Source organism: Lachnellula hyalina, assembly GCF_007821495.1.
Source record: "Lachnellula hyalina strain CBS 185.66 chromosome Unknown contig00056, whole genome shotgun sequence".
Classification (NCBI taxonomy): domain Eukaryota; kingdom Fungi; phylum Ascomycota; class Leotiomycetes; order Helotiales; family Lachnaceae; genus Lachnellula; species Lachnellula hyalina.
In genome coordinates, this window is record NW_022157170.1 from 1 (window position 1) to 25,452 (window position 25,452).

Here is a 25,452-nt window from a genome sequence, read left to right on the forward strand (position 1 = left end):
CAAGCCTAGGGATCGGTGGACGGCGTGGAGGAAGGCGTGGAAGAGGTCGGTTGCTGTTAAGGAGAAGAGGATCGTGGGTAGGAGGAAGTAGGGGATGGGCATGTATAGATAGGTGGTGCTACTGTACTCGATTGGTGGATTGTATTAAAAGAATAGACGTGAGTTGTACAATGACACCCGAGATAGGAGAGTTCCTTTAATATCTGCGGATGTCTGGGATATTCAGCTTTGAGAATTTTATCGCCTGTAGAAATATCTAGCGAATCGATGGTTTTGGCTTTGTTATTTTAAACTTATTTCTCGCATAGGTTCACTGCTTATTTTTTATTCTTGGTTGTTTCTTTGTCAGATATTGACCCCTGTATTGAAGTATCTAGGTACACTCGAAGAGGTATTTATTACGCAGTAATTCTCTTGATCCTGTTAGCGTTGGGTCTACTTGTTTGTCGTATCTTTGCAAAACTTAAACGCTTCTCGGTCATGCCTGCTCATCTAATCCTGATGTTGTTCAAATCCAAATCGAACCGATCAGGCACAATCATACCCGCATCCAGATGATGCTGGATGAATCTTTTTGAAACTCCATCTCGATAGAGCCACGGGTCCAACGTATCGTCCTGCCACTTCTCCAGCCGTCCCCTGAATTCCCTCAACTTGTCCTGGTATTTTTCATCTTTGGCAAGGTTGACCACCTCGAGAGGGTCCTCGTCAAGATCATATAACTCTTCCGGGGGCCGGAATATGTAATCCTGCAGTTTGCGTGGCCCAACCATGATATCTCTTTCCTTGCCCTGGGGTTGCGAGTGCCGGATTCCGTCCCACGTCAAGGAGCCGTACAGGTCAGCGGAGAATGGGAAGTCCAATCGCCACGCGACGTTCCGGTGGTACTTGTACCTTCGGGTCCGGAGAAAGCGGGTTGGCCAGTAGTTGGTGACTTCGTGAAACGTATGGGATCCAAATACGTGGTGTTTCCAGTCGGACTCGGGCACCAACTCGGGCTTTTCCAAGATCGGCAGGATTGACTGGCCTGCGAGACCCGTGGGTGCCTGCTCCGCCTTTCCGGCCCAGTCTAGAAACGTCGGGAAGATGTCGACGTATGAGACCATGTTAGGGTTCTCGATACCTTTGGCCTTGGGGTTAGCCTGGGGGTTGCGAACGATGAAGGGTAGGCGAACGCCGGCGTCATATAGGGTCGTCTTGGAATTTAGGAAAGGGGGACCATTGTCGCTTAGGAAGACGACCAAGGTATCGTCAGCGAGGCCCGATGCTTGTAGCTTTTCGAGAATCATGCCGATGCCTTGGTCAAGACGACTGATGGAGCGGTAATACTCAGAGAACTCAAATCGTGATTCCTCCAAGTTGCTAATGTATGCCGGGACCACAACGTCTGCCGGCTCGTAAGGCACATCCCGAATGTTGGTATCGAAAACATCCTGATTGCCGAAGCCAGACCGGGTCATATCACGGTGGGGATCAATGTAACCGACCGTGAGGAAGAAGGGTTGGTCTGTCGCCTTGGCCTGGTCGAAGAAGCTCTCGGCTTGATCAGCTACCCAGGCGACATCGCGGGTTGTACTCTCGTTCCTCACGTGCCACGGGTAGGCCTGGTCCGGACCGACATGGACTTTGCCGATCAGGCCAGTCAGGTAGCCGTGCTCGCGAAAGAAGGCCGGCGAGGTCTTGACATGGTCAAAGATGACAAAGTGATGGGCTTTGCCTGCCAGACCATACTGGCCGCTCTGGTGCGTGTGGAGACCGGTGTATATGACGGAACGGCTATTGGAACACGAAGCCGTGCTGGTGAAGGCGTGGGAAAAGAGAATGGATTCGGCGGCGAGGGCGTCGATATTGGGAGTTAGAACGGGTGCTCCGTAGCAGCCTAGGTTCTTTCCGAGATCATCGGCGATGAGCAGAAGGATGTTGCGTTTCGTGGCCGCCATGGCTATCTAGGTACCTACCTACCTTACCTAGGAAGTGTTGTTATTATTATGGTGATAGCATAATAACCTCCAAAGAAGTCGAGTGACATAGGTACCCAGTTAGGGTTGGGAAAATGCCATCATCAGCACTGAAAATGATGTTTTTCAATAGTCCTATCAAGTCGTACCTCCCTAGTGAGTACTAGGTACCTAAGGGAGGTACTGTATTCGATGTTATCTATTAGCTAGGTCCCTTAGGTACTAATCATACGGGCTGCGACTGTTCAGTAACATGTACGGAGTACCTACATAAGACGTTATTCCCGATATATATATTTCTTCCACGAATCAAGCGCCGGCAAAAGCCCTGTTGCACTACCTGCCTAGCTCCTAGGTAGACCCCGCCCCGCCCCGCCCCGCCTGCCCACGCTACTCGAGTACTGCAAAGTTAATTCGTCCCGACAACGCGGTCGCTTGGTATCCAGCAGCCAGGCACAGAACAGAGCTACGCTACCTTGCACATATACAAATCGTAAATGCTACCTACCATACCTATTTGTGCCATTACAAGCTAGGTATCTATAAGCTCACCGCAATTCTCTGTAATCAAAACCCATTACTATTTACAGTGCGACAGACATTGAGACCTACTCGATTTTTCAACGGATAAATCACGTCCGGCGGTATCTTGCAAGGAGGCTTTACCCTCGTCGTCTTTACATGTCGCCATTCATGTCAAAGATGACGAGTTTCCATTGCAGCCTTAGAGCATGGGTTTGGAGATTCCCACTACAGTACGAACTGTATATGAAGCCATGGAATGCAACGGGTTCGCGTTGTGGTAGAACAGATACAGAACAGCCCACCACGCAAGAAAGCACACCTTCATCCAAGTACCGGTACGCACCAGAGATCAGATAGTAAAATACCTTGCTCTTCTTTCTACTCTGTTCGCAGAGTAGGATACCCGGCCTCTTTACTCTACGATGGCTTCAGACTCAAAGGTCCACGATATCGACGCCGTTAATCACGTGCCTACGTTGGATAGCAAGCACAACGTCGTGCATTCGACCAGCGAGGTTCCAGATGCCAAAGCCACGAATGACCTTGTCGAGCCTGAGGAATCTGACCACAGCTTCAATTGGACCTGGAAGTCACTCTTCCGCAAACCAGCCGACCTGGATGCAATCGCCACAAAGCGGGGTGTGTTCGATGACCCCAATCTCATTCAGTACTATGCACCTAGCCCCGAGTATGAGAATTTCAAGCGCTTCGATCCAAGCGAGAGATGGACTCATTTGGAAGAACGCAGTGTTCGGCGCAAGATCGACCTCCGGATACTTCTCTGGGTCCTCATTATGTTCTTTGCGTTGAACATCGATCGTGGAAACCTCGGCTTAGCTGTTGCCGGCGGTCTACTCGATGACTTGAAGCTCTCCACTAACGACTACAATAATGCCCAGAATATGTATCGTGTGGGATTTATCATCGCAGAAATCCCCTCACAGCTCCTTGGCAAGAAAATCGGTCCTGATCGATGGATGCCTATTCAGATCATCATCTGGTCAATTTGTGCCGGAGGTCAGTTCTTCATGCAAAGTCGAGCCGGCTTCTTTGCTTGTCGATTTTTTGTTGGACTCTTCATGGGTGGATTTATCCCAGACAGTATTCTGTATATTTCCTATTACTATACGAGCACGGAAATGCCCTTTCGCCTCTCGCTCTTCTGGTTTACGGACTACATGTCAGGTGTCGTTGCTTCATTTATTGCATATGGGGTTTTGCATATGAATAATATTGCAGGTCGAGAGGGATGGCGCTGGCTCTTTCTAATCGAGGCTCTCATCAGTATCGTCATTGGTTTTTTGAGTTTCTTCTTCCTCGTACCCGGGCCTACACAGACGAAAACTCTCCTCTCCCCTAATGGCTACTTTACCGAGCGAGAAGAGAAGATCATCACAAACAAAGTACTTCGGGACGACCCTTCCAAATCCTCTATGCATAACCGACAAGCTATTACACCCAAAATGCTTTGGCAGAGCCTGTCGGACTACGACTTATGGCCGGTCTATGCTATCGGGATACTGTTTGAAATTCCCGCTTCTCCTCCCAAAGCCTACGTTCCATTATCTCTAAAGCACATAGGCTTTGACGCTTTTCAAATCACGCTCCTCAACGTTCCCATCACAGTCCTCACCGCCATCAACCTCTTGTGGGTTACGGCTCTTACCGAGAGAGTAGGTCAAATAGCCATCATGGGAATATTGACCCAACTTTGGGCCCTTCCCCTCCTTATCATCGAACTCACATCTGTCTCGAAAATCACTGCCTGGGCCCAATATGCAGTCACTCTCCTCCTTGTCGCCCAGCCATCGATGCAGGCTGCCCAGGTCGGCTGGTGCAGTCGGATCAGCAACACGGTGCGCACCCGAGCCGTCAGCGCTTGTATCTACAACATCATGATTCAACTGTCCGGCATAGCTTCTTCTAACATCTACCGTGAAGATGACAAACCACTGTACCATCGTGGCAATAAACAACTGATAGCTATCAACGTTGCGTGCATAGCTGCCAATGCAGTCGCAAAGATTTACTACACATATAGAAATAAATCGAATCGTGCCAAGTGGACTGCCATGACGAAGCAAGAGCAACAGAAATATCTGGACACTACGAAGGATCAAGGAAACAAGAGATTAGATTTCGTGTTTACTTCTTAGATGTTGCGAATGTGGGGGATGACTAGATAGGAGCAGCTGCTAAGTGAATATCAACTATCAACTCTGAACATGTGGACTTCAAGGTGTGTAGTTTCGGAGAGCTAGTCAAAGGCCCAGAAAGACCTGGGACTATGAGAACACAATGGATTATTCTGTGTTTTTGTTGTTGTTCTAAACATCAAAGACCGTTGTTCACTTCCCCGGAAAACCCTTTCAACGTTCTGGTGAATAATGCCTGTTCAATGGCAATTGTTCTCACAACACGGAGAACAATAACATTGCACATTATTATGAATCAACGGCCTCTTCTCCCCATTCACAATCTTCTAAAACTCTTTGAATCTTCGAATTTGCCAACATTTCGACCCCACCTTGACGTACTTCTACCTAACTGAAATATAACTTCCTTGTAAGTAAGTTTCTTCAACCAAACCGTCTACCAAATGACAGATTCTGCCGACGGGGTAATTAGAGTCTCCCAAATCGGCATCGCAGTTCCAATCATCCCACCAAAAGACATCCCCACGAGTACAACAGCAGCAGTCCCGCATGCCTCTTCCGGAACCATGGGCAATCAACGTATACCATCTTACCACGGGCTACCCATCAACGGGGTCTTCCAAAACCTCCCTATGGAGCCGACGATGAAAGCGACGGGAAAATCCCTCCCGAAAATCCACTCTTCTGCTCTAACTAGCAGCCGCCGCTCAAAAGAGTTCGATACGGAATACTTCAAGCCCAATAAAGGAGCACCACATAAGAAACGATTCTACATTGCCGCGATTGTCATTCTGGCTCTCGTTCTGATCGTTATTTCTGCACTGTTGATTGTTAGAGCGGTTGATGATGCGCATCATCAAAAGGTTGTTCCTCGGAATGTCACATCGACTGCTATATCAGTCCAATCTATGACAGTTCCAACAACGGTTTTGAGCATTTCGGTTCCTACGCCGGTGTTGGCGAATGTGCCTCCGACGACGGTTCTGAGCGTTTTGGTTGCTACGCCGGTATTGACGAATGTATTTGAGACGACGATAACGAGTTTGGGGATTACAGTTCTAGTCCCTGTTGTGACGGCTGCGCCGGGTACCACACAGCGGAGTTGAGGATGGCTTTACTAGGTATGCTCTAGCGAAAATGTGGGGATAGGAGAGGCAGCGAGCTGTCGGTTTTAGGATGAAGATCAAGGAAGAAATCGCGGTTTAGGATGGGCATTTGATTTTTGGATGTCTTGGAATATATTTAAAATAACAAGGCAAAACAAACGGGAAGATTTTACAACAATACAATGATGAACTGTATGAACAAAGCAGTCAATATGACTCGTCCAGTGAATAGGCTAGATATGAAAGAGAAACGAGTAATCACATTCCAAAGAAGTATAGGTGTTAATAACGGCTCTTCGCGTGAGGCTCGACCAAGTTGCTTGACGCAGATAAACATTTTGTTTGATGACAAAGTGAGCTTCTGTTCAGAACTTGGCTTCTGTTTTCCCTCTGTGATTGTATTGAAACAACGGGTGAGTATTTTAAAACAGTATCTTAAGAATAATTTATAAGTAAGGACTCTACCTCCATTGAATACAAACACCAACATCAACATTGATATAAACATCTGAACTTCTTCCAACCAAACCCAATTTCAAGCTTCTTCACAACAAGCATCCTTTCAGAACCCTCAAGCATACCTCCAGTCGTCATGACCGAAGAGGCTCACACTGGTCCATCTGCAAGAGATTTGACCCCGATGCCAATGAATCGTCAAACCTTCAACCCGTACACCAACCAGTACGAGAATCCGCGAAACACAACCATGCCGGTGGCAGAAGAATGGAGAAAGCGAAACTCTGGTAACAAGGAATCACCTCCCGTATCGCCCTTCAGCAAGCCCATCAGTCTCCATGACATCGTGCCAATGGAATCCATTGACCTGGGGGACTCCCACCCTCACGCCCCCACCGCAGCAACTAGAGCAGCACGCACCAAGTCACCACTGGGTCCGGGAGACGACGTCTTGAACGACCTGGACCACATCGTCGAAGACGATGTGCCTGCCCACATCCCCATGAACCGCCCACAGGTCCCACACTACCACACGAACGAGAAGAGCGGCGAGCCCTGGATCCCCGACGGCGACAATGCCAAAGTGTCCAAGAAGCGGGACAGCCGCTTGAAGCTCTTGGTGGCCATCATCATCCTCTGTGTGATCTTTGCCATCTCCACAGTGGTGCTCGGCTCCATGGTGGGAATGGGGAAGTGCGCGGCTGGCTCCCACAAGCCGGAAAATGCGTCAACTCATGCTGCAGCGGCTATGGATATGCATACCACTACGATGACGGTCCCGATGCCGACGTTCGCTACGGTGACTGAGACTACGACTCTTTTTACTTGCACTGCGACAGGGGCGCCGGCGCCGACCAAGCCGGCTCAGCTGTTGGCGCGGACTACCGGTGGTTTATGGTAAGCGCAGTGGCGAGGAGAGGAGAGGAGAGGAGACCTATGCAGGCGTAGGTTTGAGATTTCTTTGGATGGGGGTAGGTTTGGGTTTCGTTAGATTGGCATGCAATAATAATCCATCCTCTTTAACAATAGATGCGTTCAATGAAATATTTAATTGACAGGTGAAATTTGTGACTTGATAGATAGAATGACTAAACTGAAAACCAACTTTGAAATGAAGCAAGTAGAAGAGAAGATTTGCTTAAGTGTCCTCAGATACTGAAGTTAGACAACTATTTTTCGAATTTGACGAATAACTCGTATGCTGTTTTGCCTTGCTAAAGAAGGAACCGCTAATCATAAACCCTTAAACTCTATTGTAGTGCCTTATAGTCCCATAGACATTAAAAATGTCATTTATTATTGACTTTTTGTTCGACGCCACCTGGCACATCAATAAACCAGTACCGCTTTTTCTGTCTACCACGAATCTTCCTTTTTTTTGTAAACACGGCCGTAAAACAATATAGGAATAGCAGATAATCAAAGTCCAGGAAGTTGCCAAAGACTCCCTATTTTTCGAGAGAGCCTGAAAACCTCATTGTATCGAATCATAATTAAGGCATATTATTCACTTGAGAAACAAAGCCTTTTACTCAGTTACCTTCATGTTCCAACCCTAACAAACAAGAACAGTGAATCGGTATTCTCAGAACAGTCCACAAAAACCCCCTATAACCTAGAATCATGCGCAATCTCCCGGATTCTTTCTTGAAACATCTACCAGTCTTTTACAAAAGGAATCCGCACGTACAAAACCAAATTGCCTTCCCCACTTTCTTCTTCTTAAAACAGAACGTCTGTCAGTAACTCACCAATCAGTTCATCACTCAAGATGGCAGAGTTCTCAGACCGGGATTCAATGTCTAAACTTGACGCCGTGGAGTTATCTGAAGAGCAGTTGTCCGCAGAGCTATCTGCAGCTCTCGCAGATCGCAAGAGCGAACCACCACCATACGCATCTCCAGAGCCTCAGACTCGGCCTCGCGACCAATTCGAGGATATCGAGCTGCGCAGAAGGGGAACAACAGACACGCAGATGCCGCGACCAATAGTACCGGTCTATCACATAGAGCCCGAGCGCGAGATCGAATTCTGCAAACCGCGACGGGATAAAAAGCAATGGTTTATGATCGGAGCCATCGCCGTGCTGTTCGCTGCACTGGTGACTGTCTCCATACTGCTGGGACTGACGGAGCAGGCTAATGCAAAATGTGGGTTGGGGCCGAAAACTGTCACGGCCACGAGTACGAGCACGAGCACCATGGTATCAACACTCACGCCAACGACGGTGACTTCTGTCCCGGTAAGCACGTCGATCCAGACAATTACTGAGACGTCCGTCGAGGTACTTACCTCGGTTCAGCCAACTACCGTGGAAATGACAAATATGGAGACGGAGACTGCGACCCTGGTTGGCATTACAGTTCTCCCGGGACCCAACAAGAAGCGTGTGGTGCCTTCTAAATAAACAATGGATGATGATGAGATAGATGGGGCTTTTGGTTTTCGAGCTGGGGGGTTTAGAAGACTACTGGCCTCCGGACAATGCAAATGTAAATAAGAAGAAATTGGATGAATGCATTTACCCATGCAGTAAACACAATCAAAGAACAATGAAACCATGACAGCAGAATGAGTGAAATCTAAATTATCTCACTACTTTCTTCAAAGACACAAGCACCGGCAGGCAGTTACACATGGTAGAACAACATAAAATCCACGTGTCTCCTATCTCCCACAGGTAAAATTTAAGCGAGGCTCGGCGGATGGCACTTCAGGGGTAAGCCCGCGGTTAATCAAAAGCGCATTTTATTGAAACATAAGAAATCTACCTCTACTGTGCTTAGATTAATAGAAGGTTTCATAACATCCTACGAGAAGACGTTGCTTACTGTCATCAACTAGAACCGAAATTTTGGAGTGCAAGAAAGTAAATATTGCAATGAGCGCTGAATAATCGGAAGTTGAAGTGCATGTCCATTTTTACTCGCATTGTGGGTTGGCCCCAAACTTAAGAAGTGTGAAGCAGATAAGCAAGCTTGACGAGTTCTGCACTCTAGACCATTGATATGTCTTGTGCTTTGTTTGACGTTGTGTTGGAACAATGACGATTTGACGGCGGTCACCTTGCTCATTTAGATCGCGCTCAACCCCGTGGGTGTTCCTGTGATTGTGTATTTGAATTTTCGGCTATGCTTTAGGACTCTCCTGCTGTTTATGCCTAAAACATATTAGCAAGACGAACGGGATGCAGAGAAACTCACTTACTTCCACTCGTCCAGCAATTTCCTCATCTCATTGCTCATCCCAGTATACGATCCACCAAAACCAGCCACAAATTTATCTCGTGCCTCCCCTGCGGCAATGTCACCGCCATGCTCCAAACAAAGCTGAGCAGCCTCCAGGTAATCGCTAACAATTGCGTTGCAAAGACCGTCAGATGCATCAGCACCCGCATCGAGTATAAGCTTGACAGCCGAAGTCTCCTGAGATGAGATCGCGTACGACAGAGCCTGTCCAATTTTCGCACCGTGCTTCAGTAGAACCTCAGCAGCGGGAGTATTGCAGGCTTTTAATGCGTAGTTCAAGGCATATTTCGGCGTCTCTCTGAACCCGACTAGGTCTAATTCGTTGAGACCGTTACATGCATCACTAGCATTGACGTCTAAGTGGTATGTCTCGACCAGATGAGTGATCATAGCGACTGCGTTCTTGGAACGAGCCGCATTGTGGAGAGCATTACTGTGGTGGGGTCGAGCACCGCGCGATACAAGATGGTCGAAAAGGTCGATATCGCCTTGGGCTGCGGCCGCGTTAAGAACCTCAACGGTATTGTCGCGGTATGATCTGTCGGTACCTTGCACCGTGTCGTTAGTAGGGCCATTGATATCTAGTCCGTGGTCCAGCAACCAATCCAGTATTTCTCGGCGGCTAGCAGTGGGGCTAGAAACAGATCTAAGATGCGTGTCAGATGGGCTAAGGATGCTTTCCAAAGGTGTTATTTCTCCTTACGCCAGAATATTGGAATCTCCGGATTTGTAGTCCACTCCAAAGTCAGCAAGAAGCTGGAGCATTGCAGCAGAACGAGATTCCCGAACGAGGATAGACGCGGTCAACAGGGTTGGGTCAGCCCCTTGATCAAGTAGACACCGCATCCCTTCTAACCAGCCATTTTTAATTATCCGTTTTAGCAAAATTTTCACATCAGCGTCACGGAGCTTTCCAAAGGACTCTTTGAGCTGGTTGGAGAATTGGATCAGATCTCCTGTCTCACAAGCTTCCCAGCATTTCTCCAAAGCTATTTCGTGTAGCTTGAGTATCTGCTGCCGTGTATCTGCTGGGTGTTCTTCAATTGGACCTTGATTCTCCGACTGCATGTTGCTTTAGTTGAGGTTGAAAGAGGGCGAATGTATGTCGAGACGGAGAAGCAGTGCCTGCCTGACCTTTGAAATACTTCTAGGCAGAAACATTAGATCGAATCAAGGTACGATAGAGTTGATGTAGCGGCGAATCCTGATCTAAGGGTTGACATAAAGAACGAACGACATACTGAACCGGCGTTGATGATAATAGCGGCGCAGATGCTGGAGTTCTACCTACCCAGGTAAGTACGAAGTAGTTCCGAAGGATTGAGGCTCCGCTCGTAAACCTTGGACGCAGACGCACTACAGGGTTGATTGACCGGAGCCTTCCTCCGTACTCCGTGCCGTGGAAAAAGAATTTGAGCCCCGCTTTTTCTATAGATAAACGGTGATCTGCTGGAAGTAGATATGAATACGATCCTAGCCACTTGATTGGCTGTTTAATACTAATTATTCATACTTACTTGTAAGAAGGAAATCAAAACTTCTCAGCCGCACGGAATATTGGGCCAGCTTCTGATTAATAAGTCTAGAAGGATTCTTCATCAAGCAGGTCTTCGTCACTTTATATATAGAATATTATAATTGAATAGCAGCCGCTTATCCGTATTATGGTCCTATAAAATAACCATATTCTTATATATCAACTTTGTATATAGCTTGATTTGAAGTTATAAAAGCAGTAGCGCTTTCTAGTAAACTGGTGAGACTGGATGGCTTGGTGTAAAGGATGGATCGTTGCATACCTGCGGAGTAAGGTAGGAAACCTTTGTACCTTGGTAAAGCTATATGGAGTGGAGTGGAGTGGTTCAGGGGCTACGTAGGGCTATGCACGGCTAGGCTGAGCTTAGGTAATTTATGTACCTAGGAGGCTAGGTACCTATTTAGAGTATACGAAGTACCAAATATGGAGTAGTGCATGGTAGCTAACGCGTGACATATTCGTATTTATTCCCGTGGCTCCTCTACTATTGGCGGACCTAACAGAGCCGGCCTGGATAGGCTTACTTTAACCCTTAGCCCCTGGCAAGGGGACGATTTGGATTGGCCGTTGATTCAGACCATCGTCGCTACCTACCAGACCTATATATATCAAGCTGTTTGAGTTTTAGAAGGGTGCCAAAATCGGCCGATTATTTCCCGGGTGGAGAGCGCGGGTTGATTCGTAGACTTTGAGCTCTCTCCACGGATGATAATAAGGCTGATTTGGATTGGCCGCTTGAACGAGGACCAATCAAAACAAAGCTAGGCGCACTTAATCGGCGTTTACCCCCTGAACATGTGCCTCGCTTCGAGCCTCGGTATGGATTAAGTGCGCCTGAGGTAAAGGAAAAAAGCGCAAGTCTCCTTAAAGTTCCGGGGACGACGTCCTACATAAAGGTTAGGTAGCCGTGCATAGAAAAATGAGGATTATAATGTAGTATCCCGCCATAAGTTGATCTGTTGGGTGCTATGTTACGTCGTTCATTCTATTTATGAATCTATTACTACAGTAAGCATAGTCGTATCCATGTTCAACTTCACGGATAATGCGGCACTTGCTCGCTTTAGATTTCCACATGCCTACGAAATAATACAGTACTTCGCAAGGGAGGGACGGGGTGGTTGTTGTAAATGAAGCCAGTATGAGCACGGGAAAATGATTACATAGGTCAAATGGCGGACACATTGATCGAACTTGTTGCACGCAAATTATCCGCTGCCCAGTGTTACATTTTGCACATAAAATAATAGATGTTTTTGAGTACTCACGGGAAAGGGGCGGAAACCTCGGACGAACCTCTTACAAGTGTGGATTTTTATGGATTTCTGGTCCATGAGTACTTAAAAACGTTTATGTTATATGGTAAGATCTCCTCCGTAAATACTCTGACATGCAAAGTATTCCAATTGCTATAATTAGCTATTACTCTTATCTATTATCTATTGCGTGCCTTGGCGAAATCCTTTCTCAGCCTCCACGGACGTAGCTTTCGGAGGGTCAGTAGAGGCTCTAGAGCATCACCTACCGCGGCAGATGAGATTGGGGAGGGGTGATTTATATTTGCTTCCGCGAAAAGGGAATGAGGACTGCTGGCACACTCTACACCTTGTGTCTCGCGAAGTGGTCGAAGACGTGATTTTGATATTACTATATCAGGGCCTGATTATCTAGACATGTTGTGCTAGAAGAAAGCTGTTTGCTAGAGCATGTTGTTTTGTCCTTACTGGCACTTCTAAGTCTAGAAAGAGAGAGAGAAACACCGCATGTCTATAGAGGTACAGGGGTTGAGTATTATTATAATTCAAAAAAAGAAAAAAGAAAGGACTGGGGTATAGGGCGTCCTCTAACCCATTTTAGGGTAGTGCTTACAGAGCTTCAAGCCTATCAAGGCTATGCTTACAGAGGCTGTATTTATTAGGAGTTCCCAATTAGGATCAGAGGGTGAAAGTGCTAATTTAGAATTTTGACCATATTTAACCGCTGTACCTCCGGAGGAGAAATCACATCCAACACTTTCGGCCATTTTTAGACTTAGTCGCTTAGCCCCGGTAAAATTTCACGCCCCTGAATAAAAATACGCAGTACGCCGTATGTTTGGTTGCTCCGTAAAACGCTAGATCTGTATCTAGTATCTCGTATATCCACTTTGTTCATTTTCGGGTTTTTTTTTCGCATTGTGGCCCGTCCCGTCCCCAAATTAGGATGACAGTCCTATCCAGTCCTATCCTCATATAGTAACGCCGACTATTCCCAGGGGGTACTTAGGACCACAGAAAAACAGATTTGAAAGATGAAACACATGATGAGCTATTCTTACTATAGCTGAAAGATATTTATGGCAGCTAATATGACACAGAACATTGAGACCAGGAGACCTGTGGGCCAATCAGGGATTACAAAACTGTGGTCAAAGGATGTGTAAAGTTGTATCTATGAAGAAGTCTTCTCCACTATCACGCCGTGGAAATTGGAGATGAGTTACTGAGCCTCAGCCTCTCAATCCTTCTTCCTTCTTATTTTTATTTTCCTTGTACGTTGGAGATCAAAGGATGAATAGTACATTTGTTCTGGGGCCTGTAAACAAATTTCGTAGCAAGACTCAAGGTAGATCTAGATCCAGGAAGTATATAATATGTAGTTCTAGCCATCTTTCTAGTTCGTTATCACAAAGTTTATCACTCTCTTTCAACTCAGACTACAACTTTATCACTTTGCTTTGTCCTAGTTTTCACTTCAAGACTGATTGGGCATACGTTCGTTATTTCCTTCTCGGGGTAGTGTTCTTCTTCCATTGCAACCATGCTCCTCAGAGATACATTATGGGGACTTTGTCTCTTGGGTGGCGTCGCTCGGTCCCAAAGCACTGCACTGGCGTCGGCGAATGCTACCCAGAGTTCCACAATGAGTGGTGCTGAAAACCTCTGCGGAATAGGTGCAAGTGAGTCGTACCTATGTAACGCATTGCTTGACCCCTAGCTGATCTGATAATCAGGCGTGACCAGTGATACCGATGATTCCACCCTGGTAACGGTAACATGCTCAGACTGCGTTACGGTGTCAGGTGTCGTCGTCGGCACGGCTGTGCCCTCAACTTTCACAGATCAAACAACAACATCATTCCTGACCGACGTGACCGACGTGAACAACAAGAGAGCCCAGCCAACGGCCGTGCCCCGGCAGCCTCTGCTGCCACGGGCTCCAAAAGCCGTACCCTTGGCCGAGCCAGACGCGAACGACCAAGAGAATTTTATGTTAGGGATAAAAGACAGTATTGAATTCGCATCTGGTTCTAACATTGGAATATTTCCGTCCCCAAATCAGCTACAGAAATGGACAATTCCGCTTCAGATAAATGGTAAGACAGTAAATACACCAATTGGGGTGACAGGGTTATGGTACCCATGGCCCAAAAGCGCCACAAACTACAAGATGCAAGGTATGAGCGGATGCACTGGTGTTATAATCGTGGTATGTCTCCTGTTCTTTGTAAATTTGGTTGCTAATCTCTCAGGGCAACTCGGGTTTCTGGGCCGGTCATTTCTGGGAGGCCTCCAAAGCAGATAATATAAACGGAGGAAGCTCCTTCAACTACCGCTATGGTAGCGGCGCCGGTGATGTGGTCGAAAGGTCCGTTGCAGACTTCAAAACAATCGCCACCGATATTCTTGGAAAAGCTGCACCGGCAAATGCGGATTCTTTTGTAAGTTTGCTTGATTTGCAGACAAGTCATGGCGATCCTTTTGGTAAAGATAATGGGGGTGGGGATGTATACATCATTACCAAAGCCGCAGGGTAAGTGACAGCCGTGGTAAGGTCTTAACTTTCTTAAGCTAACATTCTTTTAGTACCACGGCAGCACAGCAGAAGAAACTGAAGTATCAAGATAAAATCTCGGCCCTCACAACAGCTATTCAAAAATATGTTCGACCAAATACAATCAATATTCGCACCTATATTGGAGATTCGAGCACCTTCACGGGTTCCCCTGCGGTTTCCCCTGCAGGCGTACCAATAACCCTGAATGGTGTTAGCATTGTTCAATATAGCCCTTATGCGGGAAACAGCAACAAAGGTTGTCCGGAAGCGCGAGCGAGAGTCTGGGAGGAGCTGAACACTACGCCAGCAGTCGACAGAAAATGGGCATCGACTGTAGCTGGGTTGACGAAAAGGGACGGCGCAGCATGTAAGTGCGAATAAGAGCATCGCGGGAAAATAGCTAATATGTGTCCAGGCGCTCTACCGTCTTCCTCAACTACGGCGGCAGCCCCCGCTTCAACTAAGTCTTCGACCGCGGCGGCACTCACCACTGCAGCCCCTGAACCCCCTTGTCACGTCCGTGAAGACCCGGACAACAATGAAGGAGCGAGTTGTGTGTGCAGCAATGGACGCACAATCGCGATAGTCACCACTACCAACTCGGCGGGATCGGTCAATAACTGTCCATGGCCTACAATCCCACCCCAGGCACTAACAACGTCGTCCATAGTGAAGAACGACAAACAATACCAATATACATATACGGATATTAGCAAGAAAGTGATTGAGTGCCAGACCTTTACCAAGAATAATTTCGGAGGTGTTGAGGCGTCGTTTTGTAAGTGGCCATTCTGAAACCCACGAGGCTATTCCGCATTACCCCCAGAAAACACTAACATGGAACTTTCAGGTGTGGGCTCCACAGCAGTACTCTATGAGCCTCCATTAGCCACTATGGAGATGGGCTCTTCCAAGGTCAATGTGGGAACCTCAATGACAGGGGAAGTACTCTACACAAGTATCTCCAACGCCTTGACAAGTTTATGTCCAACTCCAACCTCTTCTGGTGCTTGGACATCTTGCGAGACCGGCACGGTAAAAGTTGGACAAGCTGCCTATCTCGAAAATGGCGAACCAGAAGAAGGCGAGCTGACACTCCACGTCACGGATGCTCAGTATAATTCAACCGACTACCTCAACTTGTTTATTAATATGATAGCTGGAAGCGCTAACGCCAGTGCCACTGGGAGTAACTGCAAACTTCTTGATTGGTCATATGTGACCGAAGGCTGGAAAAGAGATCTCGATGGAAGGGTGGTCGGGCCACCTGCGCCAGAAAGGCACAAGGGTAATGACACCTTCTGTAATCTCAACAGTTTCCTCGATACACAGTGGTACGACGGTATCCAAGAGTCAGCACAAATGTGGTTTGAAACAGAGGTAGGATAACCCTAAGAGCCTTTCCCACATTCCAAACAACAGAGCTAACCCTCTATTCTTAGTTTGGCTTCGCAGCAGGAGAGCTGGGCGACTTCGATTGTGCTAGTAGTGTGGACGCCGTAGCAGAGGTGGTCGGTGCAATTTTCGATGCCATATTCCCTGAATTTGCATGGCTTATCGAGACTGGTGTGGTGCTAGGTGAGCTAGCTTGCGAAGCAGCAGAGGTCTTCAATCCTACGAGATCGAAGAGAGACATAGAGCAGGACAAGGCAGACGCGAAGTTGGCGAGAGCTTGGAAAAAAGAGGTGAAGAAGGATAGAAAGCTGCCAATGCCAGAGCACAAGAAGCGCGAGCTTGGTATTATTGATTGATAGGGAAGGCGGAATTTTCATTGTATCTATGTGTAACTTTTTTGAATTGTATATAGTTTAACCCAATCTATATCATTTTGGGGCACCTTAGTAAGCAAGAATAGAGGAGGTTTAGCGTGCTAGAAGAGGATTAGCGCCGCTCATCGAATTCTAAGAGTCGCAACAATAGCGGCCTTATAGCAAGCAACATAATATTAAACATTGTTGACCATACCCTGAAACCGCTACATATTATGGAGGGGAACAACACAACCGCGAGCTCTAGGCTAGGGTCTGACTTTCAGTATCATCGTAATCAAATCATATATAACATCATGGTGTATTCAAGTGAGTGTGTAGAAGATGTGGTTCTAAGTTACAGCAGAAGCCCCTTTTATAACGTGTGCCACAGCGAAGCTGCATCCCAAATTCACGTGACTCTCGTCCCTCTATAGCCCCGCCACAAGATTATTATACCTAGTTGCTGCATGACTTGTATGACGAAAGTAGGGTTTTTTATTCACCGACTTTGTATTGCCTACACCTTAGTTTGTCTTCCCATCCCCAGGGTAACTCACTTTCTCGGTTCCAATCAACCCTTCACTACCCACCAAAACAACTCGATTTTTCTCCACCAAATCCCACTCCGCATCTTTATACGTAGTCGGCTCACTAGCAATGATAAAATGCTTCCCATGCTCCTCCGCATTCTTCCTTGCGTGGGGGTTATGTCCCTCGGCGCCCTTGGCTGCTTGTTTCCCATTAGCGCTCTTCCCATTGCCCTTTCCATGCGGGCCCTTGGCGCCATCTGGGTGGTCGGGATACTGCCTGTTGAGCGTAACTCCCGCAGCAGTGCTGTGGTATAAACTCGGCGGCTGCTCCGTGGGGTGATTCCGGAACCGGCATGCAACGAGGCTTTGGCCATCCGTGACGGCGACATTGAGATCGTTTGGCTGGGCCTTGGAGCCTAGGAGAGACGTTTGGACCGTAATTATGGTTTCGATGGTCTTGAAAAGCGCATCCTTTAGGGCTTGCGGAGTGTGGTATTCTTCCCATGCTGCAGGAATGCCGTCTGAGTTTGCCGCCGAGGTGGAGGCTGGACACAAGATAGACATGAAAAGCGCAGCTAAATGCTCCGTATCGGTGCCCCCTTCAATATGGGAGTACGCTTCCTGGCTCATAGGCTCACAAATCTTGCGCTTTATAGCAGCAAAGTCGGAAATATAACCATTGTGCATGATAGTATGGATCCCGAAAGTAAACGGGTGGTTATTGATGGGTGTTATGGCCGTGGCTGTTGCTGCACGGATGTGTGAAAAGACTACCTTGCTTGCGGTATTGCTGGCAATGGAACGGAAGTTTGCATCGTGAAGGGGGGGTTGGATCGTTTTGTAGAGCACGGGGTGGAGGGCTGGGTGTGCGGGGGAGGGGGAGGGGGAAAAGGCAGTGAGGGCAGCTGAGTACCAGACGACGCCGAAGCCGTCAACGTTGAAGAGACGGTTGCGAGTTGTGATCTCGGCTTCGGTGGTGGGTTCAGCGTGGGTGGCGGGGTCATGGGAGAGGAGTTTGGGCAGGTAGTGCTGGTGGACTTGCTTGCTCAAGGAGTGAGCAGGAGCTAGATGAGGGTGTTAGCTAGAGCTTGTGCTTGGGATGAGATGAGATGCAATTGGGGACTACTCGAGTACATACTGACGAGAACGTCCTCGAGGAGACATGGCTCCGTGTGGGAGATGTAGGCAAACCAGCGACACATTGCAGAGTGGTGAGTAGGAGAAAAGGGGGATTGCAATCGTTGTGTTGTGATGTGATTGAAGGACAAAAGGGAAGGGAGATGAGGAATGTGTAGCAACTCGTACATCTACAGATATCTACCTACCTACCGACCGACCCGACCTATGTACCTACCAGGCCCAGGCCAGTACTTACCCCACATACGGTGACATGGACTGGCTGATGACGACTGCCATGTCATCGTTCCTGAGCTCCGGAAAAGCTTGTTTTGTTAGCGCTCACTTCGAGTCTAGATGGGCGTAAAAAGTGGATGTTTTATGGATTTTTCGTCCGTGGCGTGGATACTCATTTTATATGGTAAACCTACCGAGTTCGATCAATGTTATCTGCCCTCTTTACGGTAATGAGTCAATCACTCACTTGTTTTAAGTCTAGCCCATATGTTTATATTCTAGAATGCTGAGATATGTATGTCACGTGCCTACGTGAGTCGGTGCCAATGACTAAGCGAAGAGGCTTCCCACCTGGTGCACATATAGAGCAACATTAACCAGAAACCCAGAATCAAGTCTTACTAGATCCCTTCACCCCTGATAGTTTTTAATATGCTGATATCCTAGCTAAAAATCAGAGGGAAAAGCTCTCACTTCACTAGTGCACCAGCCACTTAGAATAGCGTTTCTCATTTTCTATTTTCTATTTTCTATTCATATAAAAACATCTACACATCAACCCATTGTCTCGTTGTAGCAGATTTATACATCGCATTAATAACCTTTAGGATGTCGACGTTCTTCTGCAAATTACAACAGCCATTCTCAAGCATCTTTGCCCCTCGTACTCTAGCGAACAATAACTCCAATTGTTTGCGGTAGTAGTCTGGCACGTTCGATGTGCCGTGGGGTTGCTTAGTTGGCATCTTCGTTGTGCCAGCCCTGAAGCTACCCATTGCCTCACGAAGGAATAGTGTTGCAACCGGATAATCTGGCACCGCATGAAGGGATCCATTGCTCCCATAGATGTCAATGGCCCATTCATTGCACCACTCCGTTGCCTCCCATGCCGTCATATCCAAGGTGATAGTTTTGTCGTCGTATTCCATCATGGCCGATGCGATATCCTCATACAACAAAGTCCCAACCCCAAATGCACCAGTAGTGACCGTGCCAGTGAAGAGATCTGGAATCCATCCCAGAACTGGATGAGCCGGCCTCTCGGGCAGTTTTCTAATGCTCGAAACCACACGCGTTGGTGCTCCAAAAAGATCTAATACGTTTTCAAGGGTGTGGCAGCCTTCTGTCTGCATGATCCCACCAAGATCTTCGGGCACTGATTGCCATAAATCCATACCTGCCCCAGATGGACATCCACTGTGAAATCTTGCAGTCGTAATGTCTCCCAACACTCCTTCCTTGATGACCTTCCGGGCAAAATCCAAAGCTTCAGAGTAATGCATCTCGTACCCAAGCTCCACTGCCAAGCCTGGTCTTCGAGTCTCAATTTCTTCAGCTAGTGCATAAAAGTCTTCGGGAATCGCAGCACCGGGTTTCTCCAAAAACAGCCCTTTGAATGGTGTTTTATGGTTAATTGCAAAACGCGCCCATTTTGGCACATCTGGATCCAGAGAATGGATCATTACAACGTCGGGGTTGCTATCGAGAAGGTCACAAGGATTGTGGAAGCGATGGAGGCCAGGGAGCTTTTCTGCAACCCTGGTAGCGATTTCTTCCTCCTCCTCATAGAAACCGCAGAACTCGAAACCCCCCATCTTGTCCAGCACTGCAAATCGGTACATCACGTGTGGATGCCGTGTGCCTAAAAAGGCAATTTTGATGGGCGGGCCATTTGAAACCTTTGCAGGCTCTTCCTCAAAGTTGAAGGTGGTTTTTCGAACGTCCATCTTGCAACGGTTTGATGATTGAGAATAGAAGGCTGAAAGAAGTTATCCAAATATTTTATTCTGTCGATTCTAAACTCAAGGATGTGATTTTAAAGTGTTCGATCGCTACACCCCGAGTTCAAGGCTTAAGTGGGTGACATAGGTAGCACTCAGGAACAATCCCACGCAAGTAGTGGAGAATCAGACGATAACGCCCCTATCTCTTAGTGAGGTACTAGGCCTGACCCCTCAGTCGGGTCGCGAACAAACATTGACGACGAAAGCTGCATGTAAAAAGAAATGGTTTTCAATTTCTTACCTGTCAATGGTGCAAAAGAATCTGTCGAAAGGAAAAGGCAAAAAAAGAAAAAAGATTTTCAAAAAAACAAAATCCTTTCTACAGAAGAAATATGGATGTAACAGGACCTGGAACACTAGCTGATTTTTAAGCTTAGCTGGGTGGGTTTCAATGGACTATCTTCAACCCCATCTTTATCTCTCGATATCCACCTACCCACGGAAGATTGCACCCCAGCAAATGAGGCTAACATGCACAATCAAGAAACAGATTGTTTTGATCACGGTTATCTCAAGAGAGCATCATGGCTTATTGCTACTCATATATGTGCTTAAGAAGAGCTCATCCCAAGGATATGATCACTATTCTTCCGAAAAAGCAAAGGCTACATTCTCAATATCTGCCTGAACAACTCTTCTTACGGCAACCATGAATGCGGCAAATATCGATCGAACTGCGGGCAGCATCGACCTTGAAACCAAAGAGGCCAACCAAGTCGCCCCTTCTGATAAAGACTACGATGTCGCAGAAACCGAAGAGTTATATGTGCGTCCCAAGGGAGCCAAGATCTTTGGCATCCAGTTTCCAGCCTATCGCTCACCCATTGTGCAAACGTTGATCATTACGCTCGTCCACTCGCTGGTGGTGGGGATGTTCAATGTCCTATCCGCCCTTGGCGGTGGTGGCCAAGTCGACCCTACGACTAGCAATAACTCAAGCACAATTCTCTATGCCCTCTTTGCAGTCTTTGCTCTGTTTTCGGGATCTGTCTGCAACTACTTTGGGCCCAGAATTACATTAGTTGCTGGTGGAATTGGTTACAGTCTTTTGACTGCATCGTACTGGTCATACAATCACAACAAAAGTCAAGGTTTTGTGTATTTTGGTGGGGCTATGTGTGGCATCGCCGCGGCCTTCCTATGGTATGTTACCTCTTCGATTTTTAAATGGAAAAAGCTAAGAAGTATCAGGACTGCTGAAGGCGCATTGATCATGTCACTCCCATTGGAAAAGGACAAAGGACGATACATCAGCATCTTTTACGGCGTATCCTTCTTCATTACTGTCATCGGCGCTATCATCCCAACAGTCGAGAACTGGGGCGTCAAAACTGCTGGTAGCGCTAATGACCAGACTTACATTGCTCTTTTTGTCCTCATGGTCATGGGAAGTGTCGTGGCATGTTTTGTGGCTAAGCCTGAAACTATCGTACGCAATGATGGTTCTCGAGTCCTAATTCCTCAACAAACGACTTTCATGCGAGAATTGAAGAACGTAGGACTAGCCATCAAGCGCGAACCTTACATCATCCTCTTCTTCCCATACAGTTTTGCTGGCCTTTGGTATATTCCGTACCAAAGTAACGATTACAACGGTTATTTCTTCGATCTCCGCACCAGAGGCTTCGGTAGTTTGTGGTATGACTTTGGGCAGTTCTTTATGGCCGTCTTCCTCGGCTTCCTCCTTGACTTGAAGTTTCTTTCCCGCCGCAAGCGTGCCTTCCTCGGTTGGACCTTCCTGTTCGTCCTTGCAAACGCCGTCTTCATCGCTGGTGTATTTCCCATGCGGAAATCTCATCGAGGCGTCCCGCCCAAGGAACTCCTTGATGTTGACGACTCTCGAGCAGCGGGGTACATTACTCTATATGTGTTCTATGGGTGTGTCGACGGGGCGTGGCAGACTTTTGCATGGTGGATAATTGGCACATTATCGAACGACCCGCTTGTACTCTCTATATACTCGGCTTTCTACAAAGTCTTTGGTGCTGCGGGCGCTGCGATTGTCTTTAGCTTGGATAATAAGAAGACACCTTATCAGGACATGTTTGGTAGTTATTGGGGTCTGATATCTGGAGGCATGGTGCTTGTACTTATTATCATTGTGAAGAGAGTCTCGGACACGACGGAGACAGCTGATAACACTTTTGTGGGTAACCACACCCAAGAGGAGGTTCTGGAGAAGCCAGAGGTCTGAGGCTCACATCCGTTGGATAATAATGGGTGTATCCTAAGTATTTGTGCACAGGGGAGAGCGTTGCTAGCCAGTTTTATCATATGTATACCAGTCATCTTTAATACTCGGGCGCGTTTTTAGTCAGATCAGTGAGGAATTATACTTTCTACAACTAGCCAACGTTACGATATTTAGCTACTAATTCTAGATTGGTTTTTGTAAAGGCTAAGAAAAATGGGGTCGTACTCTTAGAAAAACATGTTCCTTAAAAAGACACCTTTAAGTTTGTGAGATAGCTACGAGTAAGAATTGTTTGGTTTATGCTCGGATATAAGCCAGGTAAACGGGAACAATGGTGTAACGATAGTCCACTAGGTCGAGAAAATTACATATACTCCACCCAAACACGATGTAGCGCCGTTTCAAGCTCCATGCTACAACCCACCTTTGGGGTAGGATAACCTATAGTATTATACAAATCACTCTTAGTGATAAGAAATAAGCTTTACTGTATGTTAGTCTAGCTTATCGTACCAATATCGCCATCCCACTGTTCAAAACGTCGATTAGCCAGTCCATATATCTATCCCACGGTAAAGTTGAAGTTATCCACATCTCAAACTTCATCCACTTGAAGGGTGGAAAAAACATCATCCTATTAAATGACAGATCACGTGAGCGATCACCCAATATGTCCACCTCACCGGCAGCTCCAGGAGAGAGAAATTTCGTGTGCCCTGAAAGTGGATGCAACAAATCATTTTTACGCTCAGAGCACCTTTCTAGGCATAGATTGAACCGTAACTGAATAAGATCACATACTTCGTTGGACTTACTAACACAAATCTAGACCGGCCCACCAAAATATATTCGTGCTCCCGCTGCCCAAAAGAGTTCGTCCGCCCAGACTTATATCAGAGGCATAAAGACAGACATGAAAAGGGGATGTGGTATCGTCAGGTTGGGGGGATAGTGGAGAAGACGGCGAAGAGAAACCGAAGTCGCAGCAGTTCACCCTCTCAAATAGCCAGAGAACCATCACCCGCGCATTCGACACCGGCATTATCGCCCCAGAATCCTCCCCCAGAAGCGTTTGAAATCCAGGGAGTTCGAAGGGAAAGCAATGCTTCTGTTCGAAACCAATATGATAGCCGCCACAATGCTCTTAGGACGAAAAGCACCCCCACGGTTGCTGAATTTCATAGAGGCCATGGACTTTCCTACAATCTACCAGCTGATGGAGCTGATACCCTCTTTTTCGACGACTCAACAAACATCCAAGATCTACCGGAAGACTTAGATTGGTTCTTCGAAGCAAGCCAATCAGAGCTTGTGTCTTCTTTGGATATGAGTGGCGCTGTTGCACCACCGACGACTTTTCAGATCGCTGCAGCTATGCCTGAACTACTTTCAAGCAATCATCAACCAATACTGCCAGCTATACCATCTTATGATAATGCCTGGCTAGTCGCTCGATCTAAAATCCTTGCGAGCTTGCACAGTCTACCTCAGGAGCTCCTCGAATCACAATTTTTCCAACGTTCAAACCTCGCTCTATTCTATGACCTCTACTTCAAGAACTACCACCATCATTTCCCGATTTTGCATCAGCCTTCTATGTTGGTCGCGGAAGCACCACCTCTGCTCCTCACGGCTATAATCACGCTTGGCGCGACTCTAATTGCTGATCCTATTCTCTATTCTATTGGCACTCAAATTCATGATGCTCTTCGATGGATTATCCTCTCTGTTAGTACTGGTAAATCCATCTTCTGCATAGTATCTGACTACTATAGACTGGAAGGTTTGAGCCACCCTCTCCGCTCTGGTGTCTCCAAGCGCTACTCCTTGTGCAAGCTCAGGGGAAAATGTCATCAACTGTTAAACACCACGAGATGGCTCACATCTTCCACGGGGCAATACTGACGGTAGTTCACTTTTACGGGTATTGGTTTCAGAGGCTGACTCATACAAGATGATGAAAAGGGGTCGAGCATACTCCACAATATCAAGTTTCGGGAGCGCTCAACCAACTTCTCTCGAGATTTCCTGGCGTCAATGGGCAGAAGACGAATCCTCACGGCGGACAGCATTCTTTGCATTTTTGATGGACGCTCAACATGCCTCGGTTTTCGGGCACACGCCTGTGCTCTCAGTAAGTGACATGCGCCTACCCCTACCTTGTAGTGATGCGCTCTGGGAAAGCCCCAGTGCCTCCGACTGGGAGACTCTCATGCCGCGCGCTCCCAAACCATGCCAATTTCTCCCAACCCTCAAAGCCCTCCTCGGAAAAAGCCTAGTTCCTTCCACATGCAGCGACTTTTCGCGTTTCATCCTACTCCACGGCCTTCTGAGCCTGACAACTCACCTGCATGCTCGAGACAACACCACGCTCGGTATCGGTATCAGAAAACCTAATCCCAATGAGACATCGACTCCCGCTGTGTATCAAGTTGAGGAGTGGAAGGACACAATGAGCACGGCTATTGAGACGTGGTCGTTCTGCTTACTCTCTCTAGAGCAGTCGCTGTGTCTTGAGGCTGCTCAACCACTACATCGCATGGCGTATATCACTTTGCATGTAAATATCACCGACTTTCACATCATTGCCAAAGAACCCCCTAGCTTGGAAAACGTACTTCTCCGAAAAGAGTTCTCAAAGGCACAATCTAGAGTTTGTGGGTGGAGTCAGACGAACGAGGCAAAGGAAACTGTAAACCACTCGCTTCTACTGGTAAAGGAAACCGTATTCGCAGGGAAGAGGTACAGAGCGAGGGAAGATATCATTGCATTAAGGCCGTGGTGTTTGTATCATGCGGTCTTGGTCTTGTGGGCTTACGGTTTGATGGTTGAGGAGGCTCCGGATGAAGGTTTAGGTCTTATTGGAGCGGAGGAATATGTTGTTCGTATGCTGAGCGGGTTGCAACGCGGAAAAGGAGCAGTCACTGGGGCAAATAGGACTAAAGGCCTGCTATCGCCATGGCCGATGCTTTGGAGGGCTGTCGGTGGGAGTTGTTAGAGGAGGCCTATGTGACGCTGCAGCGACTGAGTGGCGCTAA

At 47.3% G+C, this 25,452-nt stretch overlaps 5 protein-coding genes across 5 annotated transcripts; 2 read left to right on the forward strand and 3 right to left on the reverse strand.

Annotated features, from left to right (window-relative positions):
* Positions 1-488: 488 nt before the first annotated feature.
* On the reverse strand, positions 489-1,940 carry SGSH (N-sulfoglucosamine sulfohydrolase; the record flags this gene model as incomplete). The annotated part of the gene is made up of 1 exon (XM_031149697.1): positions 489-1,940. One exon carries the CDS (start codon positions 1,938-1,940, stop codon positions 489-491), a length of 1,452 nt encoding a protein of 483 aa, XP_031005853.1.
* Positions 1,941-2,905: 965 nt separating this feature from the next.
* On the forward strand, positions 2,906-5,745 carry YIL166C_0 (putative transporter; the record flags this gene model as incomplete). Its single annotated transcript, XM_031149698.1, has 2 exons — positions 2,906-4,626; positions 5,058-5,745. 2 exons carry the CDS (start codon positions 2,906-2,908, stop codon positions 5,743-5,745), a joined length of 2,409 nt encoding a protein of 802 aa, XP_031005852.1.
* A 3,585-nt stretch (positions 5,746-9,330) lies between these two features.
* On the reverse strand, positions 9,331-10,517 carry FPV162 (putative ankyrin repeat protein; the record flags this gene model as incomplete). The annotated part of the gene is made up of 3 exons (XM_031149699.1): positions 9,331-9,361; positions 9,409-10,095; positions 10,153-10,517. The coding sequence occupies 3 exons, from the start codon at positions 10,515-10,517 to the stop codon at positions 9,331-9,333; spliced, it is 1,083 nt and encodes a 360-aa protein (XP_031005851.1).
* A 3,268-nt stretch (positions 10,518-13,785) lies between these two features.
* Positions 13,786-16,553, forward strand: LHYA1_G004744 (uncharacterized protein; the record flags this gene model as incomplete). Its single annotated transcript, XM_031149700.1, has 8 exons — positions 13,786-13,924; positions 13,979-14,454; positions 14,498-14,686; positions 14,708-14,778; positions 14,832-15,169; positions 15,218-15,580; positions 15,653-16,182; positions 16,245-16,553. 8 exons carry the CDS (start codon positions 13,786-13,788, stop codon positions 16,551-16,553), a joined length of 2,415 nt encoding a protein of 804 aa, XP_031005831.1.
* Positions 16,554-17,077: 524 nt separating this feature from the next.
* Positions 17,078-18,285, reverse strand: DUG3_0 (putative glutamine amidotransferase; the record flags this gene model as incomplete). The annotated part of the gene is made up of 2 exons (XM_031149701.1): positions 17,078-18,147; positions 18,222-18,285. 2 exons carry the CDS (start codon positions 18,283-18,285, stop codon positions 17,078-17,080), a joined length of 1,134 nt encoding a protein of 377 aa, XP_031005850.1.
* Between the last annotated feature and the right edge of the window lie 7,167 nt (positions 18,286-25,452).